General features: G+C 35.3%; 2 protein-coding genes across 2 annotated transcripts in view; one reads left to right on the top strand and one right to left on the bottom strand.

Moving 5' to 3' along the window:
* Positions 1-19,961, bottom strand: part of SETD7 (SET domain containing 7, histone lysine methyltransferase) — a 270,085-nt gene that overhangs the window by 115,108 nt on the left and 135,016 nt on the right. The window lies entirely within an intron of this gene.
* Positions 1-19,961, top strand: part of NAA15 (N-alpha-acetyltransferase 15, NatA auxiliary subunit) — a gene marked incomplete at its 5' end in the record, with an annotated part of 43,610 nt that overhangs the window by 6,440 nt on the left and 17,209 nt on the right. Inside the window, 8 exons of the mRNA XM_081812868.1 lie at positions 1,525-1,642; positions 1,792-1,898; positions 3,949-4,021; positions 6,675-6,844; positions 8,043-8,195; positions 8,730-8,858; positions 9,708-9,921; positions 19,238-19,431. Of these exons, the coding sequence (XP_081668994.1) occupies positions 1,525-1,642; positions 1,792-1,898; positions 3,949-4,021; positions 6,675-6,844; positions 8,043-8,195; positions 8,730-8,858; positions 9,708-9,921; positions 19,238-19,431 (1,158 nt within the window). The remainder of the gene's footprint in view (positions 1-1,524; positions 1,643-1,791; positions 1,899-3,948; positions 4,022-6,674; positions 6,845-8,042; positions 8,196-8,729; positions 8,859-9,707; positions 9,922-19,237; positions 19,432-19,961) is intronic.

Raw genomic sequence — 19,961 nt, 5'->3', positions numbered from 1 at the left:
TTTAAAACTTTTTAAGTTTTTAATTGCTCCCTTTGTTGATAAATATTTTATTAACTCATTGAAAAGCATAACTAGAAAAACAGTGGTTAAGAATTGGTTTCAAAATCTGAATACAAAAGTACAGTTGCAAACTTCCATTTAATATGGCAGATTGAGCATTTTCTGAAACCTCTCTTCTACACATTTATAGAAATAGTTGAGAGAAGAATTTCAGAAACAACTTAAAAATTCACAAATGGCATGGCAGCATAAAAAATGGAAAGGGAAATTCCTACTGACAGAAATGTCTCCTTACTTACAGAGATGTCTCCCTAAAGGAAAGAAGCAAGCTTAACTTCTGTGGCCACAGCAGCATGGCCTGCCAAGGGCACATGAATGTAGCCAAGCTGAAAGAACAGTACTGTTTCCTGTGTGGGAAGAGGGACTAAATTTCCATCAGCCAAATGAACTTGGGTCCAGAGACTCTGCCCACATCTCCCCTTTACCCTCTCCCATGAATGGGACCCACTTGTGAGGACAGACCCAGAAACATGTCATCTACAGATAGGGTCCTTAGCCAAGATGATCTGATTTGAGGCTGTCTCCCTCAAGACTGGTAGTGAGCCATTACTGATACGTTGATATATACAAGAGAAACCTTGTAACAAAGAATATTTTGCTACTGTGGAACGCTGTCACAGGAATGGTAATCATTAGTACAGCAAAAGGGAGTAAATGGAGGAATCTAAGATGAAAAAAGGAAATTGCAGTCATGAAATATGAAAAGTTATGAGAAAGTACCAATTAGGAATCTAGGAAATGAAAAGCCTACTTATTTTTTTTTTTTTTAAGATTTTATTTATTAGTTTGAGACAGAGAGAGAGAGAGAGCATCAGTAGGGGGAGAGGCAGAGGCAGAGGGAGAGGGAGAAGCAGGCTCCCAGCTGAGCTAGGAGCCCCATGTGGGGCTTGATCCCAGAACCCTGGGACCATGACCCGAGGTGAAGGCAGACACTTAACCATGCTAGCCACCCAGGCACCCCGAAAAGCCTATTTATTGACATAAAAATCTTAATAGATTGAATGGAAGAGGGTCCACAACTGAGGAGAAGTTAGTGAACTGGAAGATTGAACTGAGGAGAGCTTTCAACTGAGATTAAAAGAAAATATAAAAGAAATACGGAGAAATGGAAGATTAGGGGATAGATCCAAAAGCTCTAAAATAAAGGATAGGCTGAAGAGAATAGTAGAGAAGCAAAGGAAACATAATAACCAAGCCTTTCTTAGAACTAAACGGAGTCCTTAGATTCTGAAAGGTACCTAAAGCAGAAAGGATAAAGAAAATTATGTATTTTAGATGATAATAGGTATTTAAAATAGGAAAATATTAGAAAAATATTCTAAAATGATTGTTGGTATATTTAGGTGGTTAGATTATAAATTTTCTTTTCACCTTCAGCTTTTCTGCTTAATAAGAATTTATATATACTTGGAAAAATTTATAATTTGCTAGAAAACACATAGAAGTTATAATTATATATAAAAGGAATTATTTTTTTTGTTTGCAGCTAATATGTTAGAACGACTAAAAATTTATGAGGAGGCCTGGACTAAATATCCCAGGGGACTGGTGCCAAGAAGACTGCCGTTGAACTTTTTATCTGGTGAGAGTAATTGCAAAGGAATGAAAATGATGTAGGGTTTACAGTTTGTTTTGTTGGTTTTAGATATATGAGTATGCATATTAATATTAAAGTATGCATTTTAGAGTTGTCTGGGTAGATGCAAATCAACAGAATTTTTTTCTTCCAAGGTGAGAAGTTTAAAGAATGTTTGGATAAGTTTCTAAGGATGAATTTCAGCAAGGGTTGTCCACCAGTCTTCAATACTTTGAGGTCATTATACAAAGATAAAGAAAAGGTAAAGCCAAATACCACTTTTTCCCCACTATCATTTCTCCGCTTAGTATTTGGAATCGTTGATTCTTGATTATCTATGTACATAGTACACATTTTGTCAATCTGCTGTTTTCCTGTCTCACGGTTTAAATGCTTCTGTACCTCTTACTTTTCATCCTTTTCTCTTTTTAATCAAGTAACTTATTATTTCCTTATTTTCTCTTTTATTTCTGCTATTTACTTTGAGTCAGTGTAGGTATGAAAAGTTGGTAAGGTAGTGATTTCTTCAGTATTTTCTCTAATCTTTGTTCATGGTGAAAGTCAGAAGTGATTTTTTAAACTAAGGCTTAGCTTAGTAATCTTTCTTCTTTCTTATTTGGTAGAAAAAAAAATTCTATCAGCAGTTTGTTTGCTGTCCTAGTAAGTTAACTTACTCTTTTAGCTGTGTATAATAATGCTCAAATTGCTTATTAAGAGGTTGTTTTAATCTTAATTTAGATTATTTTGCTTGCAAGTACAGTGACATCAAGGCATGTTGGTTGGATAAAAAATAAGTTACAGTAAAGAATCAGAAAGATGGGACTAATTAAACATGCTAAACACTTTAACCTAAAGCACAGAAGGTGTGTTTATTTTCCAGTCTTTTGTTGAGAGGCCCAAGGTATAGGCTTTATTGATGACTTTGACTCTTTTTTTAAATTGCATAAATCACATTCATAAAATGGGGTCTGTTGTTTTCAGTATCAATAGCGTGGGAACGCTTGATTATAGCATCTTGATTATAGAAGCCTATATATTAATGATTTTCCCCTTTATGGTTGTATTATTGAAACCTGAATTTGTTAGGAGTATCTAATTTATCCTTGAGTCTTTCCACGGTATTCAACTTAAAACAGTTTTTTCTTTTGTTCTCGTTTATTAAGTTTGCATAATATTGAATTAAATTCTGTAATGATAATAAATGCAACTGATTTAAACAGGTTTGGGAAAACAAAACTCTTAGTAAGCATGTAGCTCAACTTGTGGGAGCAGAAGAACATGGGCGCACCAGAATAACCTAGCTGTGACCATTCAGTCCTCACAATTTTCTGAGGTAATGGAGAGAGCTGGTGTTAATCTGTTGAGTCGGTGAAGTTGAGGTCATTTAGGAGAGCTTCTATAGTAACAAATCCATTATAGATGGATTAAGTGAAGAAGGGAATTAATAAATTAAAAGTATTCACAGATCTCTTACAAAGCCAGGAGCAAGTGGTATAGTCATGACTCAGGAGAAACCAGAACCTGGACATCCACTCACTATCCTGGATTTCAGAAACCCACCCACTTTTCTGTTTCAGTTTTACTAATGTTTTCCCTTGGATTCTAAAATTGAGAGTTGATGCTATTATGTACTTTTGGAATTTCTCTTTTCACGTAGTTTTTAATTCTTGATTCCTAAAGGGCAGATGTTAATTGTGGGTGTTATTTATGTGAATTGAGATAAAAATGAACCAAGATAAGAGTCATCCACAATATTACCTACAGTATTACCTCTTTTAATCCAACCTTTTCCTGATTTCTAGCTCAGCTTGATGCATATTCCCTCCTTTCTAGCAGGGAAGGGGACCAGTAAGTTTTTAGAAAGTTATATCTTTTTTTTTTTTTTTTTTAAAGAATTTATTGATTTGAGAGAAAGAGAGGGAGGGAGGGCACGAACAGGGGGAGGGGCAGAGGGAGAGGGACAAGCAGACTTGCCGCTGAGCGCAGAGCCCAATGTGGGGCTCAGTCCCAGGACCCTGAGATCATGACCTGAACCAAAATCAGGAGTCGGGCACTTAACCAACTGAGCCACCCGGGCACCCCGAAAGTTATATCTTAATACCTTCAAAAATGTATGGTTTACGTGCTTTTAAGTTTTTATTCATAGGTTAAGAGGTTTTATAAGAGGGTGTGTACATGAGTGTATGTGTGCGTGCGCATGTTTTGGAATGTTGATGTAGCCCTTTAAAATAGTAAATAACATGTTTTGTACAAGAATGGTAACTGCATGTATATATATTTTATTAAAGTGTGCTTGTGTGTTTGTACTCTAGGTGGCAATCATAGAAGAATTAGTAGTAGGTTATGAAACCTCTTTAAAAAGCTGCCGATTATTTAACCCTAATGGTAAGTGCTCAAGTTTTATGTTTTAAAAATATCCTGGAATTTTTAATATATTATGAAATTCTTAATCAGGAGGTCCGTATTATTCATTATTTAGACAGTAAGCTTAGTATATTTAAACTTTTTTCTTTTTAAGATGGAGATGCATTAATTTGCACATAGTGTGAAAATATTTGGTTAAGAGAATCATACTATCTTACTGGAAAAAAATGTAAAATTTAAAACATTTACAAAACTAGATCTAATCATACAATGATCCTCCATCATTTACCCATCATCCAGTTTCAATAGTTTTTAACTCATGGGAAAACCTATTTCATCTATATTCTTACCTACTTCCCTCTTTTCGCATGTTACTCTGAAGCAAATCCCAAACATCACATCATTTTATCTGTGACTATTTCAGTATTCTAACGATCATAACCAAAGTATCATCACCACACCTGAACATTAATACTTTGTTAAGATCAAAGACAAAAGTCTATGCTTACATTTCCAGTTATCTTAGAAATGTCATTTTTTTCTTCTTTGGCTTTGAAGTTGTTTGAATGAGGATCCATATGAAATCTGTACTTCGAGTTTGATATGTCTCAACTCTCTTATAAAAAAATCTATAGGTTTTCTATTTGCTCTTTTTCCTGCAGTTTGTTTAAAAAATTAGTTTTTTTTCTTAAGTTTTTCGACAGTCCAGATTTTGCTGAATGGACTCTCATGGTGTTGCTTAACATGTTATTCCTCTGTCCTCTGAATTTGTTATAAATTGGTAGTTGGATGTAGAGCTGTGGTGTCTAGTATAATTAGCTATTAGCCACGTGTGACTATTAAAATTTTTTAAATTAAATAAAATTAAAAATTCAGTTCCTCAGTTGCAGTAGCCACATTTCAGGTGCTGCTCAGTAACTGTGTAAAGCCAGTTGCTACTACCATATTTGCCAGGGCAAATACAGAACATTTCTATCCTTGCAGAAGCTTCTAATGGACGGTCTGAGTAGAGGATTAATGAGATTCACTTTTTTTTGTTTGTTTCCTTTTAAATATAGGGGGTGAACAAGGTTATTTCATGGGTGGAGGGTGGTAGTATATTCTTCCATCAGGAGGCATTTAGTGTTTGTTTTGTATGTTAGCAACGGTCAGGAATTACAAACGGGTGATAGTCTATCATTCATCTTCTGTTATCTTACAAGAGAAATTTCCCTTCTCTTACCTGTTTATCCAGTATTTTGGTTTTTATATAGGAAAAGCAAGATAAATGCTGCTTCTTTTCCCTCTATCTCCTACTTTTTGTTGTTGTTGTTGTTCTTTACCAGTTTTTAAAATAATGAATTCATTTAGTAGCATCCTTCAAAGATGCCAGTGCATATTTTAAAGGTATTATGAATTCATGGGTTTAAACATACTTGATGTTTTAAATCATTGCAGTTTCACATGGCTCTAGCCTTCACATACCATGGTGTAGTAGTTGATAGCTTTTTTGCAGTTTGGTATGACAAGATATTCCAGCTCATCTGGTATACTGCCCATAGCAGACCTGGAATCAATTGTTTTTCCAAAGGAGCCCTGGTTCTTACAGTGGGAAACCCCAGTATGGGACCTGGGGTGCTCATTGCTTTTGGGTTATTGTTTCTAGGTCTCAGATTAATTTTAATAATACTTTTTAGAAGGCGTTACCATGGTTTCATTGGTTAATCATCATGATGTTCCTTTGATTATCAGCATTTTCCTACATATTTTACAAATGTGGAAGAGGTTCAATGACATGCCCAAGAATATGCAGCACTTTAGTTGCAGATCTATCAGATCGGGAGTTGGTGAGTTCCACTCCTATTGTTTGTCCACTGAGCCATCCTGCTTTTACTAGGATAAAAATAAGCAATCTATTGCTTTCTTTGAAAGCAAATAACAGTTCTTAGGTTTTAGATATTGGTATTTAAAAAGTATTTTATAATGTGTGGGTTTTATATTTAACTTACACATTTTCTTGTGAGTATATAAAAATTAAATTATGAACTAAAATGTAGAGTAAGCATTTTTACTTATCTCATTTTTTGGGTATAGTTTTTATTCAGCCTAAATTACGCATCATTGCATATCAGCATAATGTTAGAATATATTAATATAATCACCCAAAACTCAACCACATCACAAGTATATTTATGTATAGTTTAGTACATTAGCTAGAAACCCAATTAAGCAGTCAGGCCTTTTTTTTTTTTTAAACCTCACATTAATGGAAAATCAAAATTTTTTCTGATACCTTTTTCACCCCTCATAAATAATATCCTGATCTTTACACTTTCATAGTACTAGCACAACTTGTCTCCCCCACCCCTGCCCCCCCATTCCTTTCAGTTTCTTTTTTTGGGTAATTTTTTATATCTTTGATCTCATTTATCTGCCATATTTATTATATAAAGTTCTTACTAAATTCAAGGTAATGTGTTAGGGGCTATAATGATACAGAACAGACAACATGGTCCCTTCCAAAGATCTTATGAATTTAAGGATGGTTTTATAGCTAGATACATAAATAAATGGTTCAAACTACTTTTCCTTATTAATAAAGATAAAGCCATTTGGAGGTGGGTACTCTCTTAATATATGTAATGATTAATCTTGGTTTATTTCCTCTCCCACCCACCTCTCCCACTTTTTAAAGATGATGGAAAAGAGGAACCACCAACCACATTACTTTGGGTCCAGTACTACTTGGCACAACATTATGACAAAATTGGTCAGCCATCGATTGCTCTGGAATACATAAATACCGCTATTGAAAGTACACCTACATTGATAGAACTCTTTCTTGTGAAAGCTAAAATCTATAAGGTAAAAATCTTCCCTCCCGCTTTTTTATAAGATGATGAGTCTTATAAAAACTTTTTTCTATAATTTGTAGATTCTAAAAGCTGTAATAAAAATGATATATTTGATGACTTCTAAAACCTGGAATAACTATAGAACATTTCTCAGTCTGATTACTTTTAGATTTGTCATGGTCATGATAATTTACTCATTTATATGTCTGTATACACACAGATATACATACATGCATATGGTTATTCAGATACGTGGTTATTCATATTACATATTCTTATACATTCACACACATGTCTGGTTATTTTCTTGGTTTTAAGTAGTAACAGTATAGATACTCTAAAGTAATTCGCTGCGACATGTTTGTTTCTATTAACACTTGAGTATGACCATGATCAGTAGTATCTGGTAATCTTAATGAAATGAAACTGAAGATTTTACTATTTTACTTGTCTTCTTAACTTCTTGGTCTTACTTGAGAATCTCCAGTCATATGTTTTAGCATCATCTTAAAGTTGGCTCTTCTTTTTCTTAATACAAATACAAATTAGTAATAATAGCTCTTAAGGAAGAGATTATAAACTTAAAATGTATTTACCAAAAACAATAAAATTAAGTATTATTTTAAAAGCACTTTTCAAAGCCAGGTTATGCTCATTAGTTTTGTGGCTTTGACAAATGGACTAGTAATGTAAATTAAAACACATCGTGGAATGTCCAGTAATAGGCAGTAATATTCCCTGGTTGCTTTAGGTTAGAAATTTAGCCAATATCTTTGCCTTTTTTTTTTTTTTCAATGTTGATGAATAATTTTTTAAAATAAGCATTGTTGTATGTTAACAGAATTTCCCTGATACTCAGCCATGATGCCTTTTATGAACTTTCTGTTGTTCTGACTTAAAGATTTTAATTATTTATTCTTAAAATTCAACCATTGTTTTTGAGTATTCATTATGTGCCAGACACTGATAAAGGCAGGGAGGTGTAACAGTAAACAATGTTATTAAAACAAGTCTTTACTGTCAGAAAGCCTGTATTCTGCATGGCCAGAAAAGTATCAAAATGTATGCATCTACATTGATTAGGGTCTTAAGATCAATCAGAAGAATACCTTTTTTTTCATTTGTGTTTTAGTTACTTATCAATAGGTAACTAATTACCTGCATAGTAAAATTAGCATACTGACTGGTTTATTTTGCTTTTCTATAAGCATGCTGGAAATATTAGAGAAGCTGCGAGGTGGATGGATGAGGCCCAGGCCTTGGACACAGCAGACAGATTTATCAATTCCAAGTGTGCAAAGTACATGCTAAAAGCCAATCTGATAAAAGAGGCTGAAGAAATGTGCTCAAAGTTTACAAGGGTTTGTACAGCTAGTGTTCTTATGAATAGTTTATACTTGTATATCTTGCTTATTTTTCAATTTTTTTTCCTAGTATTTTTAGTATCAAAATAGGATTTTAATTAAATTACCTTAGGAGAAAGAAACTGAAATCAAAATTAGTATAAAACATAATTTTCTTTTTAGTTGGTTGTACAGTGGGTTATTTAACTCTGATTTATATTGATGTATGTTCAGATGAATTTTTAGGGGTGAAAGGAACTAATGTTAATTGACTACCTGCTGTGTGCTAGTGTTCTCTTTCTTATGTTATTCTCCAACCCCAGTTATGTAGATGTTTTGATTATTTACAAAGGTACATTTTTTTCAGTGATTAGAAATATAATTCCAGTTTCTTACACATAATAACAGTTCCCTCTTACTCTGAAAACAGTTAAAAAGAAAGTTATTTTGAAAAAATTCAAATCAATTGACTATATTTTCCTTCTTAAATGCTATGGTGAAATGGTGTATTTGGTAAGAAATGGTCTTGAATGCATAAATATTTTCATATAGGAAGGAACATCAGCGGTAGAGAATTTGAATGAAATGCAATGCATGTGGTTCCAGACAGAATGTGCCCAGGCTTATAAGGCAATGAATAAATTTGGTGAAGCACTTAAGAAATGTCATGAGATTGAGAGAGTAAGTACCATATATATGTATGAGTTTCTCATTTTATTGTAATATGTTGAAGGTTTTGGACAACTATAGTTTTTTCTTCTTTATAATTCACAGTAAGTGATTTCTAAATATCAGTGGTCATGTTTTTTCATTTTTTGATGGAAATGTTATAGACTACATTTTCAGCAGACTTGCCCATTGTCTACTCTTCATGTGAAAAACTTGATAGAAAGTTTGTAGCTTGGCTGTGTTTTTATTGATGTTTGAATGTTTCGAATTGCTCCATCTTCAGTAATACAAAGCTCATTAAGTTATCCTAGAAAGCTGTTTGTTAAGGGGTTGATTGGTGATGTATACCCTTGATAGTCCTAAGATACAAGCTTTGAATCCTTTATACAGTATTTCTGTAGCCAGCATAACATCGTGTAGGATTCAAATTTGTATTCTTAGAAAAATTACCAAATACTACATTTAGTCTTTGCAGGTCATTCTAAATATAAAAACTGAATGTTTAATGTGTAAATGTACTACATCATTATGTATATTAATAAGTTATGTTTGATTTGTCATGCTAGCTTTAAGTATGATTTAAGGAAGGAATAAATACATATATTTCAAATCATGTGTTTCCTTTTCATTCACCAAATAATTCAGTGCTTGGTGTATGCCATATACTGTGCTAGGGGATACCAATTATATTTGCTTATTTGATATGCAAAGTATTTATATTGGGTGATAGTAATTTTTAATATCTTTTTATTTTACTTATTTTTTCATGCATAGGAAAACAAGTCATTCTGAGAGTTTGATTTCTGTAGTTTTCTTTGACATTGTTATACTTCAGTATAATAAAAAAAATAATTTCGTTAGCATTTTATAGAAATCACTGACGACCAGTTTGACTTTCATACATACTGTATGAGGAAGATTACCCTTAGATCGTATGTGGACTTACTAAAACTAGAAGATGTACTTCGACAGCATCCATTTTACTTTAAAGCAGCAAGAATTGCTATAGAGATTTATTTGAAACTTCATGACAACCCCCTTACAGATGAGAATAAAGAACATGAAGCTGATACAGGTATAATATTCAAAGATTTCTTATTATTTGCTATGGTGTGTATATGTGTCTTTGTATTTTTGTGTAGCGTAGATTTTTTTTGAGCTTTTTAGTGAGCACCTTGTGGGAAGATGTTATACATGCTTAGAAAATGATGATGGACATTTTGTGGATTTCCCTAAGCAATAAAAGAAAAATACTGTTTATACTTTGAAAAGTGAAGCAAGAATTTAATTTGTAACCGATCATTAGCTTTTAAGAAGTTGAATTTCATGAGTTTAACATTTAAAATCTGGTTTACCCAGTACTGTAAATTGCTAACTATCGTTAGTGTCGGCACTCTACATTAGTGTTGGCTGTCAGTATATCTCGTTATTCTATTCTTCTTTGTAATAGTTATTTATAATTAACCTACTGAAAGGTGAAAATTGCTTGAACATTAAACGCCAGTTTGGAATTAAACTAGTAAGATTGCCTAATAATTTATCATTTGGCTAGTTTTTAAAGTGCTATTTTTATATCATGATGCCAGAATGTATAGTTTTCCTTAGATAATTATTTGGGAAAGGTTCTCAGAATAAAAATGATACAGGCATGTAGAAGGATATAAATATACATCCAAATATTTTGTGAGTTGTTCATGGCAAAAATGTTACATGAGATGGCGGAAAAAGTGTGTCAGATTTTATTATTCAGTCCTGAGCTTATTCCTCTTCTGAAGTTATGGTTGGTGGTTTTCTGTAGCCTTCTTCCTGATAAAGACCTTTGGATCCTTTTGTTAATTTTTATTAAAATTTCAAATCACACATTGAAACCCTTGTATAGATTTCATTTGACCCTCTACGTGTTGTTGCTTCTTTAACTAGAAAGAAAATGTCAGTAAGAATCTACAAAACAATTACAGTTGAAGCTGAGAGCTGTGATCCTGTGGCTTCTTTTATCTTTCTGTTCACTCCTCCTGCCTTTCTCCTCTTCTTCACATTATTCAAATAATAGACAATTAACTCTATACAAAGTTAAAACAATTCAGAAATACACTAGCAAATGTGAAAATCCCCTTTCACTATTCTGCATACCCATAGATAATCTTCTTTCAAAGGTTATCGCTATCTCTATAAAAGGTTCAATTGCCTTTGTACACAATTATATATTTCAGTTATATGTGTATGTAAACTCCACACACACATATCAGGGCCGTTCTTTGAGGTTGTTTGGTTTACATTTGTTTTATATTTCTAGCCCCATAAATGAGTAATATTATCTCCAGTATTCTGCAACTTATTTTTTCATAGTGTTGCTCCATATCTGGACATAACTTACTACAATCATCAGTCATTTTAAAGGCTATGTAGGAACCTATGTGGGTTTTTTTCCCTCACCATTACAGTGCTATAGTAAATGTCCTTGTATATCATTTTGTACTTGTTTATTTAGCGTGGATTGTTAGAAGTGGAAATTACTGGGTTAAAGAGTATAAGAATTTGAAATAGTGTCACATTGCCTTCCTTAATTAAAAGGTTCATCAGTTTTTATTGCCACAGTATTGAGCTTATCTTTTACTTTATTGAGCTTATCTTTTCCTTTATTGCTTACACAAAAAATTATCCATCCTTTACATTTTCATTATTTTGGGGAAAATAATCTGATTTATAATTCCTAGATTATTTAGAGATTTATTTATTTTTAGAGAAAGAGTGTGTGTGCATGTACATCTGGGGGGTGGGGCAGAGGGAGAGAAAGTCCCAAGCAGACTTTGCGCTGAGTGTGGAGCCTGACTCAGGGATCGATCTCACAACCCCAAGATCATTACCCAGGCTGAAATCAAGAGTCAGACACTCAACTGGCTGCACCACCCAGGTGCCCCTATAATTCCTAGATTTATTTATTTATTTTTTTAAGATTTTATTTATTAGCGTGCGCAAGAAGGAAGAAGGGTAGAGGGAGAAGCAGACTCCCTGCCGAGCAGGGAGCCCATTATGGGACTCAATCCCAGGACCCTGGAATCATGACCCGAGCTGAAGGCAGACGCTTAACTGACTCAACCACCCAGGCGCCCCTAATTCCTAGATTTTTAAGAATGGAACATCTGTGTATGTTTTCATGTGGCCTTTGGCTTTCTTGTATGAATTGCCTATTCATGTCTTTTTCCCATTTTATTTTTCAACTTGGTTTGTAGAAGTTCTCTGCATGTTCAGGACTTTAATCCTTGTTTATGTATTACAGAAATTTTCTTCCTGTTTTACTTTGGTCTTTATGGTAGCTATCTTTTATTATGGAAAAGTATTCATTTATATGAGATAAAATTTCTTTAGTCTTTTGTGGCTTCTAAGTCTTGCATAGAAAGGTTTTTTTACTTCAGAATTTAAAATGTATTTATTTTAGAAGATATTTATCTTCTGTGTTTCCTTACAGTATTCTTTTTTTTATGTTATGTTAATCACCATACATTACATCATTAGTTTTTGATGTCGTGTTCCATGATTCATTGTTTGCATATAACACCCAGTGCTCCATGCAGTACGTGCCCTCTTTAATACCCATCACCAGGCTAACCCATCCCCCCACCTCCTCCCCTCTAGAACACTCAGTTTGTTTCTCAGAGTCCATAGTCTCTCATGGTTCGTCTCCCCCTCTGATTTTCCCCCCTCCTTACAATATTCTGTTACGTTTACAATCATCTGGAGTTAATTTTTTTAAAGATTTATTTATTTATCTTGAGAGGGTGGGGGGAAGGGTAGAGAGAGGGTGAGTGAGAATCCCTAGCAGACACAGGGCTCCATCCCATGACCCCGAGACCATGACCCCAGCCAAAACCAAGAGTTGGATGCTCATCTGACTGTACCACCCAGGCACCCCTCATCTGGAGTTAATTGTTATATAATGATGTGAAGTAGAATGTAGCTTATTACCCCTAGATAGACGGCTGACTCCTCAACAGTATTTTTGATAGGTTGTCATATTCCCCACTGATTTAAAAAGGGGCACCTGCCTGGCTGTCTGTGGAGCATGTGACTCGATCTCTGGGTTGTGAGTTCGAGCCCCACATTGGGTGTAGAGATTACTTAAAATCTTTAAAAATAAAAAAATAAAATGCCACCTTTATCATGAACTAAACTGTGAAATACAGCGTAGTGGGTTGTGGGTATGGTGTCGGTTCCCCCATACATCAGAAATTCCTGTAAAGACATTAAACTGTGGTATTGACATTAGTATACAGGTTTCTGTTCTTATGATCTCTTTGTCTCTTCTTAAAATCCAATACTATGTCTTTAGAATTTTCTTGCTTTTATATGAACTTGCTTTTATATTTGAACTGTAGAATTACCTTGTCTGTCGGAAAGTTGGAGGTGTATTTTTTTTTTTTTAAGATTTTTATTTATTTGACAGAGAGCGAGAGCAGGGATACAAGCAGGGGGAGTGGGAGAGGGAGAAGCAGGCTCTCCGCTGAGCAGGGAGCCCGATGTGGCGCTTGATCCCAGGACCCTGGGAGCATGACCTGAGCCGAAGGCAGTCGCTTAACCAACTGAGCCACCAGGGCGCCCCTCTTTTGGAGTTTTTAATTTAAATTGCATTTGAGATACAGATTACCATTTGGGGTGGGGATATCTTAAATAATATCGAATCTTTGCATACTAGAATGCATTGTATCTCCTATTTCTGTTTGTGTAATTATATAACTTTGGTGAATTTACTGCTAGCATTATCTCTACATGTCTTTTTTTTCCATTACAGTATTCTAAATGAATATTATAGTTTTTGTCAAGTTGGTATCCTTATTGAACTCTGATATTAGGTTTAGTAGTTTTTTCAGCTGATTTTTAAAAAAATTTGTCTATGTTAGCTGTTATATTAATCTGTAAACATTGGTAGTTTGTTTTCTTTCAGTATTTATACCTCTCTTTTTCGTACCTTATTGCATTGGTGAGGGTTGCTAAAACTGCTAATTAATGGAAACAGTAGTATACTTGCTGCCTTTTTTATCTTAGACATAATGTTTCTAATGGTCCACCATAAAGCTTGCTATTTGTAGTAAATATCTGGTAGTTACCCTTTATTTGGTTGAGAAGTTATTTTTTGCTTCTTAGGTTTTTATCTTTTCAGTCAATTTTTTTTTTTTTAAGATTTTATTCATTTATTTGACAGAGACACAGTGAGAGAGGGAACACAAGCGGGGGAGTGGGAGAAGGAGCAGCAGACTTCCTGCAGAGCAGGGAGCCTGATGCAGGGCTCCATCCCAGGACACTGGGATCATGACCTGAGCCGAAGGCAGATGCTTAACGACTGAGCCACCCAGGCACCCCTATCTTTTCAGTAAACTTAAAAGAGTATTACTAACATGGCCAGATTTATTTTGCCTTCTTATGTGAATGTTGATTTGGCTGTATAGAGTAGTCTAGGTTTAGGTGTTGTTTGCTATGTATATACATATATGCATGCATACACATACATATACACACCAATTTTTTATTTTTAAGATAGTGCAATATTCTATCATAGTAGAATTCTCTGGATCCTTCTAAGTGAAAATTCTGATCTCTATTATGTTCACACAAGTAAAAATTCATGTAAAGTTGAGACCATGCTTATCCAGATAAATAGTGCTACATTAAGTGAAACAGGATTTGAATTCTTACTTTCTATATTAACTTCTGATGTGGTTATTCCTTTTTCTATTTTTGTATGGCAACTCTGTTATTATAAACTGGGTGAGTCCTTTCAAGGCAGTGGGAGATAATATAGAATAAGATCACAAAAGAGCCAGTGGACCAGATCCGTACTGCAGTTTGATTTGATAAATGAAGTTTTATTGGGACGTAGTTGAGCCTATTTGTTTATGTATTATTTATGGTGAATTTTGTGCTACAGTAGCTGAGTTTTTTTGCACCAGAGACCCATGGCTTACAGAGATGAAAATATTTAGTATCTGGCCCATTATAAAAAAAGATTATTGACTCCTGGTGTAGCATAGTGGAAGGAAAGAGCCCAGACTTTGGAGTCAGAGTGAAGTGGATTTAAATCCTTGTTCTGCCTTTTGTTATTACTCTTGAGTTAATATTTTTCCTCTGAAACCTCAGTTTTCTCATACATAAAATAATATTACACTCTAATCAATGAGATTATTGAGGATATTAAGTAAAATAATGCATGCATGGTATCTGGTATGTAGTAAGGAAGCAAGTGGTAGCAGTTATTTTACAAGTCATTAAAAGGCCAGAATTTTTGTGGTTATTCATTTATAAATGTCTTGTACTTTGAGAATGTAATTTTTGGTCCTTGTTTGAAATTTTCTTTTTTAGTAGTAAGGGCTTCTTTACTAGGAAAAAGAGAAACTGGTGTGCATTTGTTTTTGAAGGTTGTTGTGTATTGACACATAATAAATTTCCCTAAATTTAGCAGCTGAAAACAACTATTTCCATAGTTCAGGAATTTAGAAGCATCTAGGTTGTTCCAGCTCAGGGTCTCTTATAAAGTTATAGTTAAATTGTTGGCTGAGGGTTGTGGGAGGGGGGCACCTGGGTGGCTCAGTTGGATAAACATCTGCCCCTTTGGCTCAGGTCATGATATCAGGGTCCTGGGATCGAGCCCTGCCTCAGGCTCCCTGCTCAGTAGAGAGTCTGCTTCTCCCTCTCCCTCTCCCACTCCCCCTGCTTATGGGCTCTTTTTCTCTCTTACTCTTTCAAATAAATAAATAAAATCTTTAAAAAAAAATGTTGATTGGGGCTACAATCATCTGAAAGTTTAACTAGGGCTAGAAGATCCATTTCCCAGATGACTCACTCACATGGCTTTTGGCAGGTGGCCTTAATATGTTAGTCTCTCTGGAGGGTTTCTTCAGTTCCTCAAGGCGTAGTAGCCAGCCATGAGAGCAAGGAAGAAGCCACAACACTTTTAATGTTCTACTCTCTCAACATAACACCCCATCACCTCCTACATGTTCTATTTGGTAAAAGTGAGTCACCAAGTCTAACCTATATTTGAGTGGGAGAAGAATCATACAATTTGTAGTCATATTTTTAACTGCCATATTCTGCATTCTGACACAAATTATTTACATTATTCTTTTTTTTTTTAAGATTTTATTTATTTATTGGAGAGAGAGAGACGGAGATAGAGAGCAGGAACAGGGAGAAGAGGGAGAAGCAGGCTCCCCGCTGAGCAGGGAGTGATGCAGGGCTCGATCCCAGGACTCCGGGATCATGACCTGAGCCAAAGGCAGACACTTAACTGACTGAGCCACCCAGGCACCCTATTTATATTATTCTTACATGCAAAATACACTTGCCCCTTCCAAGGCCTTCAAAAGTCTCATTCCATTACAGCATTAGCTCAAAGTCCAGAATGTTAGTTATATATGTGTATGAGGTGCTGGTGCTGATGAGATTTCTTTAATATGGTTCTGATTTAGTATAGCTAGTATAGCTCTTCAAGTATAGTTCTTGATATGATATCCTGTACCAGGGGCACCTGGGTGGCTCAGTCTGTTAAGCATCTCCTGTGGGCTCAGGTCATGATCCCAGCATCCTGGGATCGAGCTCTGCGTCGCTCCCTGCTCAGTGGGGAATCTGCTTCTCCCTCTGCCACTCTCCCTGCTCATTCTCTCTCTCGTCTCTTTCAAATAAATAAATCTTAAAGAAATCCTGTGCCAAGTACATGTCCAATATAAATTGATTGCAGAGGAATATTCTTGATCAAAAGGGGGTGGTGAAGGGGAAATGGGAGGCACACAGGAGTTACTGGTTATGTCAGTTCTTAAGTCCAGTTGGGTATAGGGTAGCAGTTCTTTGATTAGGACTCATGATGTAGGACTAACTCTCTTAATGGTTCCTGGTTCTATGCTGTTGTTTCTTGGCTCCACCTTCTGCATCTTCTTTCCTTGTTCTTAAAAGTTAGCATTTGTGGGGTGCCTAGCCAGCTCAATTGGAAGAGCTTGCAACTCTTGATCTTGGGGTGTGGGTTCAAGCCTTATGTTGGGTGTAGTGATTACTAAAAAAATTAATTTTTAAAAAGTTAGCATTTGTTTGCACCTGAGTAGTTTTTCAGTCTGCTTCCAAAATTTGGGGGTTCTTTTGTACTATCTCTGTTCCTTTCAGTCCAAATTTGCTATGTTTCTGCCCATAGAATTCTCTTAAAACCTATGGATCTTTTGTGAATCTTACTGGAAGCCACATGCATGAATATCTTTGTCTACCTTGAGCTTTTGCTGAGAGGACAGCACCCTTGAGTTTCTTAGAAGTTCTGTTGTTTGAAAGGATCAGTGAGGGGCGCCTGGGTGGCTCAGATGGTTAAGCGTCTGCCTTCGGCTCAGGTCATGATCCCAGGGTCCTGGGATCGAGCCCCGCATCGTGCTCCCTGCTCTGCAGGAAGCCTGCTTCTCCCTCCTCCACTCCCCCTGCTTGTGTTCCCTCTCTCGCTGTGTCTCTCTCTGTCATATAAAAAAAAAAAAAAAAAAGGATCAGTGAATCATACCCTTAAAATTTTTAAGAGAAAAGAGCCTTTTGGGTGACCAGTAACTGCTGAAGTACCATCTTTCTGAGTTCTGAGTTTTAAAGGATTTTAAAGCCAAACTCTGCTTTCTCTGTTGACATATTTTCTTGGCAGTTCTCTCAATTTAACCTTTGGTCAGCAGCCATTTTTGAAGAGGCTGAGAATTTTCAAAACTGTCAAGTCCTTGTTACATTTGTTTCTTTCTCTTGCATTTTAATTACAATCTGCAAGAGGAATCAGGTGCTACCTTAACTACGCCCTCTTTTTTTAGCTTGGAAATCCCTCTAGCTAATCACTCAGTTCATTTGACATATTTTATGATGTTATTAAATACATGTTATTAAACTTTCTGCCTCTACATGACTATAACATGTGTCACTTGCAGCCTCTTCAAAATCCAATCTCTATTAAATAGTCTAGGGTCCTTTGAGCTTCCACTAATGCTTTTTCCAAGTTTTTCCACCTTTTGCCATACTCAAACCAAAGTCAATCCTACATTTTAGGTTTTTATTGCAGCAGCACCCCACTTCCAAATACCAAAATCTGCCTTGGTTATCTGTTGCTGCGTAACAGATTGCCTACACATAGCTTTAAGTAACAGACATATATTATCTCAGAGTTACTGTGGGCCAGGAATTCAGAAGTCACTTAGCTGTATGATTTTGAAAGATGTGGGTGCTCTCAGGAGATTGAAATGAAGATGGCAGCCAAAGGCTTCTGAAGGGTTGATTTGAGTTGGAGAATCTGCTTCTGAAGGGTTGATTTGAGTTGGAGAATCCAAGATGGCTTACTCTCATGGCTGGAGGCCTATTCTTGGCCACTTGGGTCTTTCCATGTTTGTGTATCTTCACAACATGGCAGTTGGTTTCTTCTGAGTGGCCCAAGAGAAAGCAAAGAGGAATCCACCATGCTTTTATGTTCTGATCTTGGATGTCATACACTTTGATTTCTAGCATATTCCATTCATTGGAAGTGAGTTAAGTATAGGCCACAATTAAGGGAAGGGGAAATAGGCTCTACCTTTTGAAGGAAAGAGTTTATGGGCATATTTGAAAAGCACGCTGTGGTGGTATATTTTAGAATGACCTTTTTCATTTCTCACAATCAATAAGTATTGCCCAAATAAATACCAGTTGCACATGTAACTTTCAGATTTATTGCTTGAAGACTAAACAATAGATTTTTTACTTTATTATCTCATATTTGTGATTTCCAGTCTTTCCCTTGAGACATTCCATAGTTTATACCACAAAAGCTATTGTTAATTTTCAGTGTCAAGCTTTTAATTTACCATATAGTTATTTATTATTCCATCAACAAATATTTGAGTATTTTCTGTATATTCTGCTAGGCCCTGAGAATACAAAAATTACAAGTAAGACAGGGTCTCTTCCACCAAGGAGTTCACAGTCTAAAAGAGATCCACATGTATAAATGAAGTATTGTGACAAGTAAAATATATGTCATAGTGGTAGCACTGAGTAGAGAATGAATAACTGACAAGGTTAGAGAGGCGTAACTAAGAAAAAGCATAGTCTAAGGCCATAGAAATTATGAGAGAAATATGAGACAGCTTGTTACATTTCTAGAACTGCAAGTATATTGCTGGAGGAATTTGTATGCTTTTATGTTTTGCTGTGGTTGTGGCACCAGGTCTCCACCTGGTTTCAAAACATTTTTTTGAAGAGATCACAGTGTTCTCTATCGAATGTGGAACCATTAAATGGCTAGGTACACATAGGCACATGAACATGTATAACATGTAATATTTTTTATGGGAGTTTTAATGAGAATGTTAGTGATTGGTCATTACTAATAATGCTTTTAATTAATTAACACATATTGCCTACAGCAAACATGTCTGACAAAGAGCTAAAGAAGCTACGTAATAAACAAAGAAGAGCTCAAAAGAAAGCCCAGATAGAAGAAGAGAAAAAAAATGCAGAAAAAGAAAAGCAGCAGAGAAATCAGAAAAAGAAAAAGGATGATGATGATGAGGAAATTGGAGGGCCAAAAGAAGAACTTATCCCTGAGAAACTGGCCAAGGTACTTAATAATAGTGTTGAGCACAATTGAGTGAAATTTCATGACCAGCTATTGTCATTTTATACTGTCTTATTTAACCAATTTGATTATAGATTTTAGAGTGAAAAATCATTTTAATTTTTAGTCTACTTTCTTTCTCTCTCTTTCTCTCTCTCTTTCTTTCTTTCTTTCTTGATCATATTTCACATTTAAAACTTGGAACAATGATCCTGATCCAGAGTAATCTAGTATGGTATAGTGGAAAGTTTTGGCTTTTGAGTCATTCTGATCTGGGTCCACATATCAGCGCTTCTACTTCACTGTGTATCTTGGACACTTTGTCTCACCTCTCTGATGGTTTTCTCATGTATAAAAGGGACTAGGAAGAAATCCCTACTAGGCAGGGATGTTAGGATTAAAGGAACTGTATGTGCAAAGAATGTAGCATCTGTTATAAGTGGTAACATGCACTTTTTTATATCTAGACCAAATTGAGCTTATTGAAAAGTAAGTGTATATGTATATCTTTCACCCATGTGTCAGTTTACAGT

The sequence above is a fragment of the Leptonychotes weddellii genome, chromosome 2 (assembly GCF_054177405.1).
Source record: "Leptonychotes weddellii isolate Sample4059 chromosome 2, ASM5417740v2, whole genome shotgun sequence".
Classification (NCBI taxonomy): Eukaryota; Metazoa; Chordata; class Mammalia; order Carnivora; family Phocidae; genus Leptonychotes; species Leptonychotes weddellii.
The sequence above is the reverse complement of the archived record's forward strand: the minus strand, read 5'-3'. Positions and strand labels throughout refer to the sequence as shown.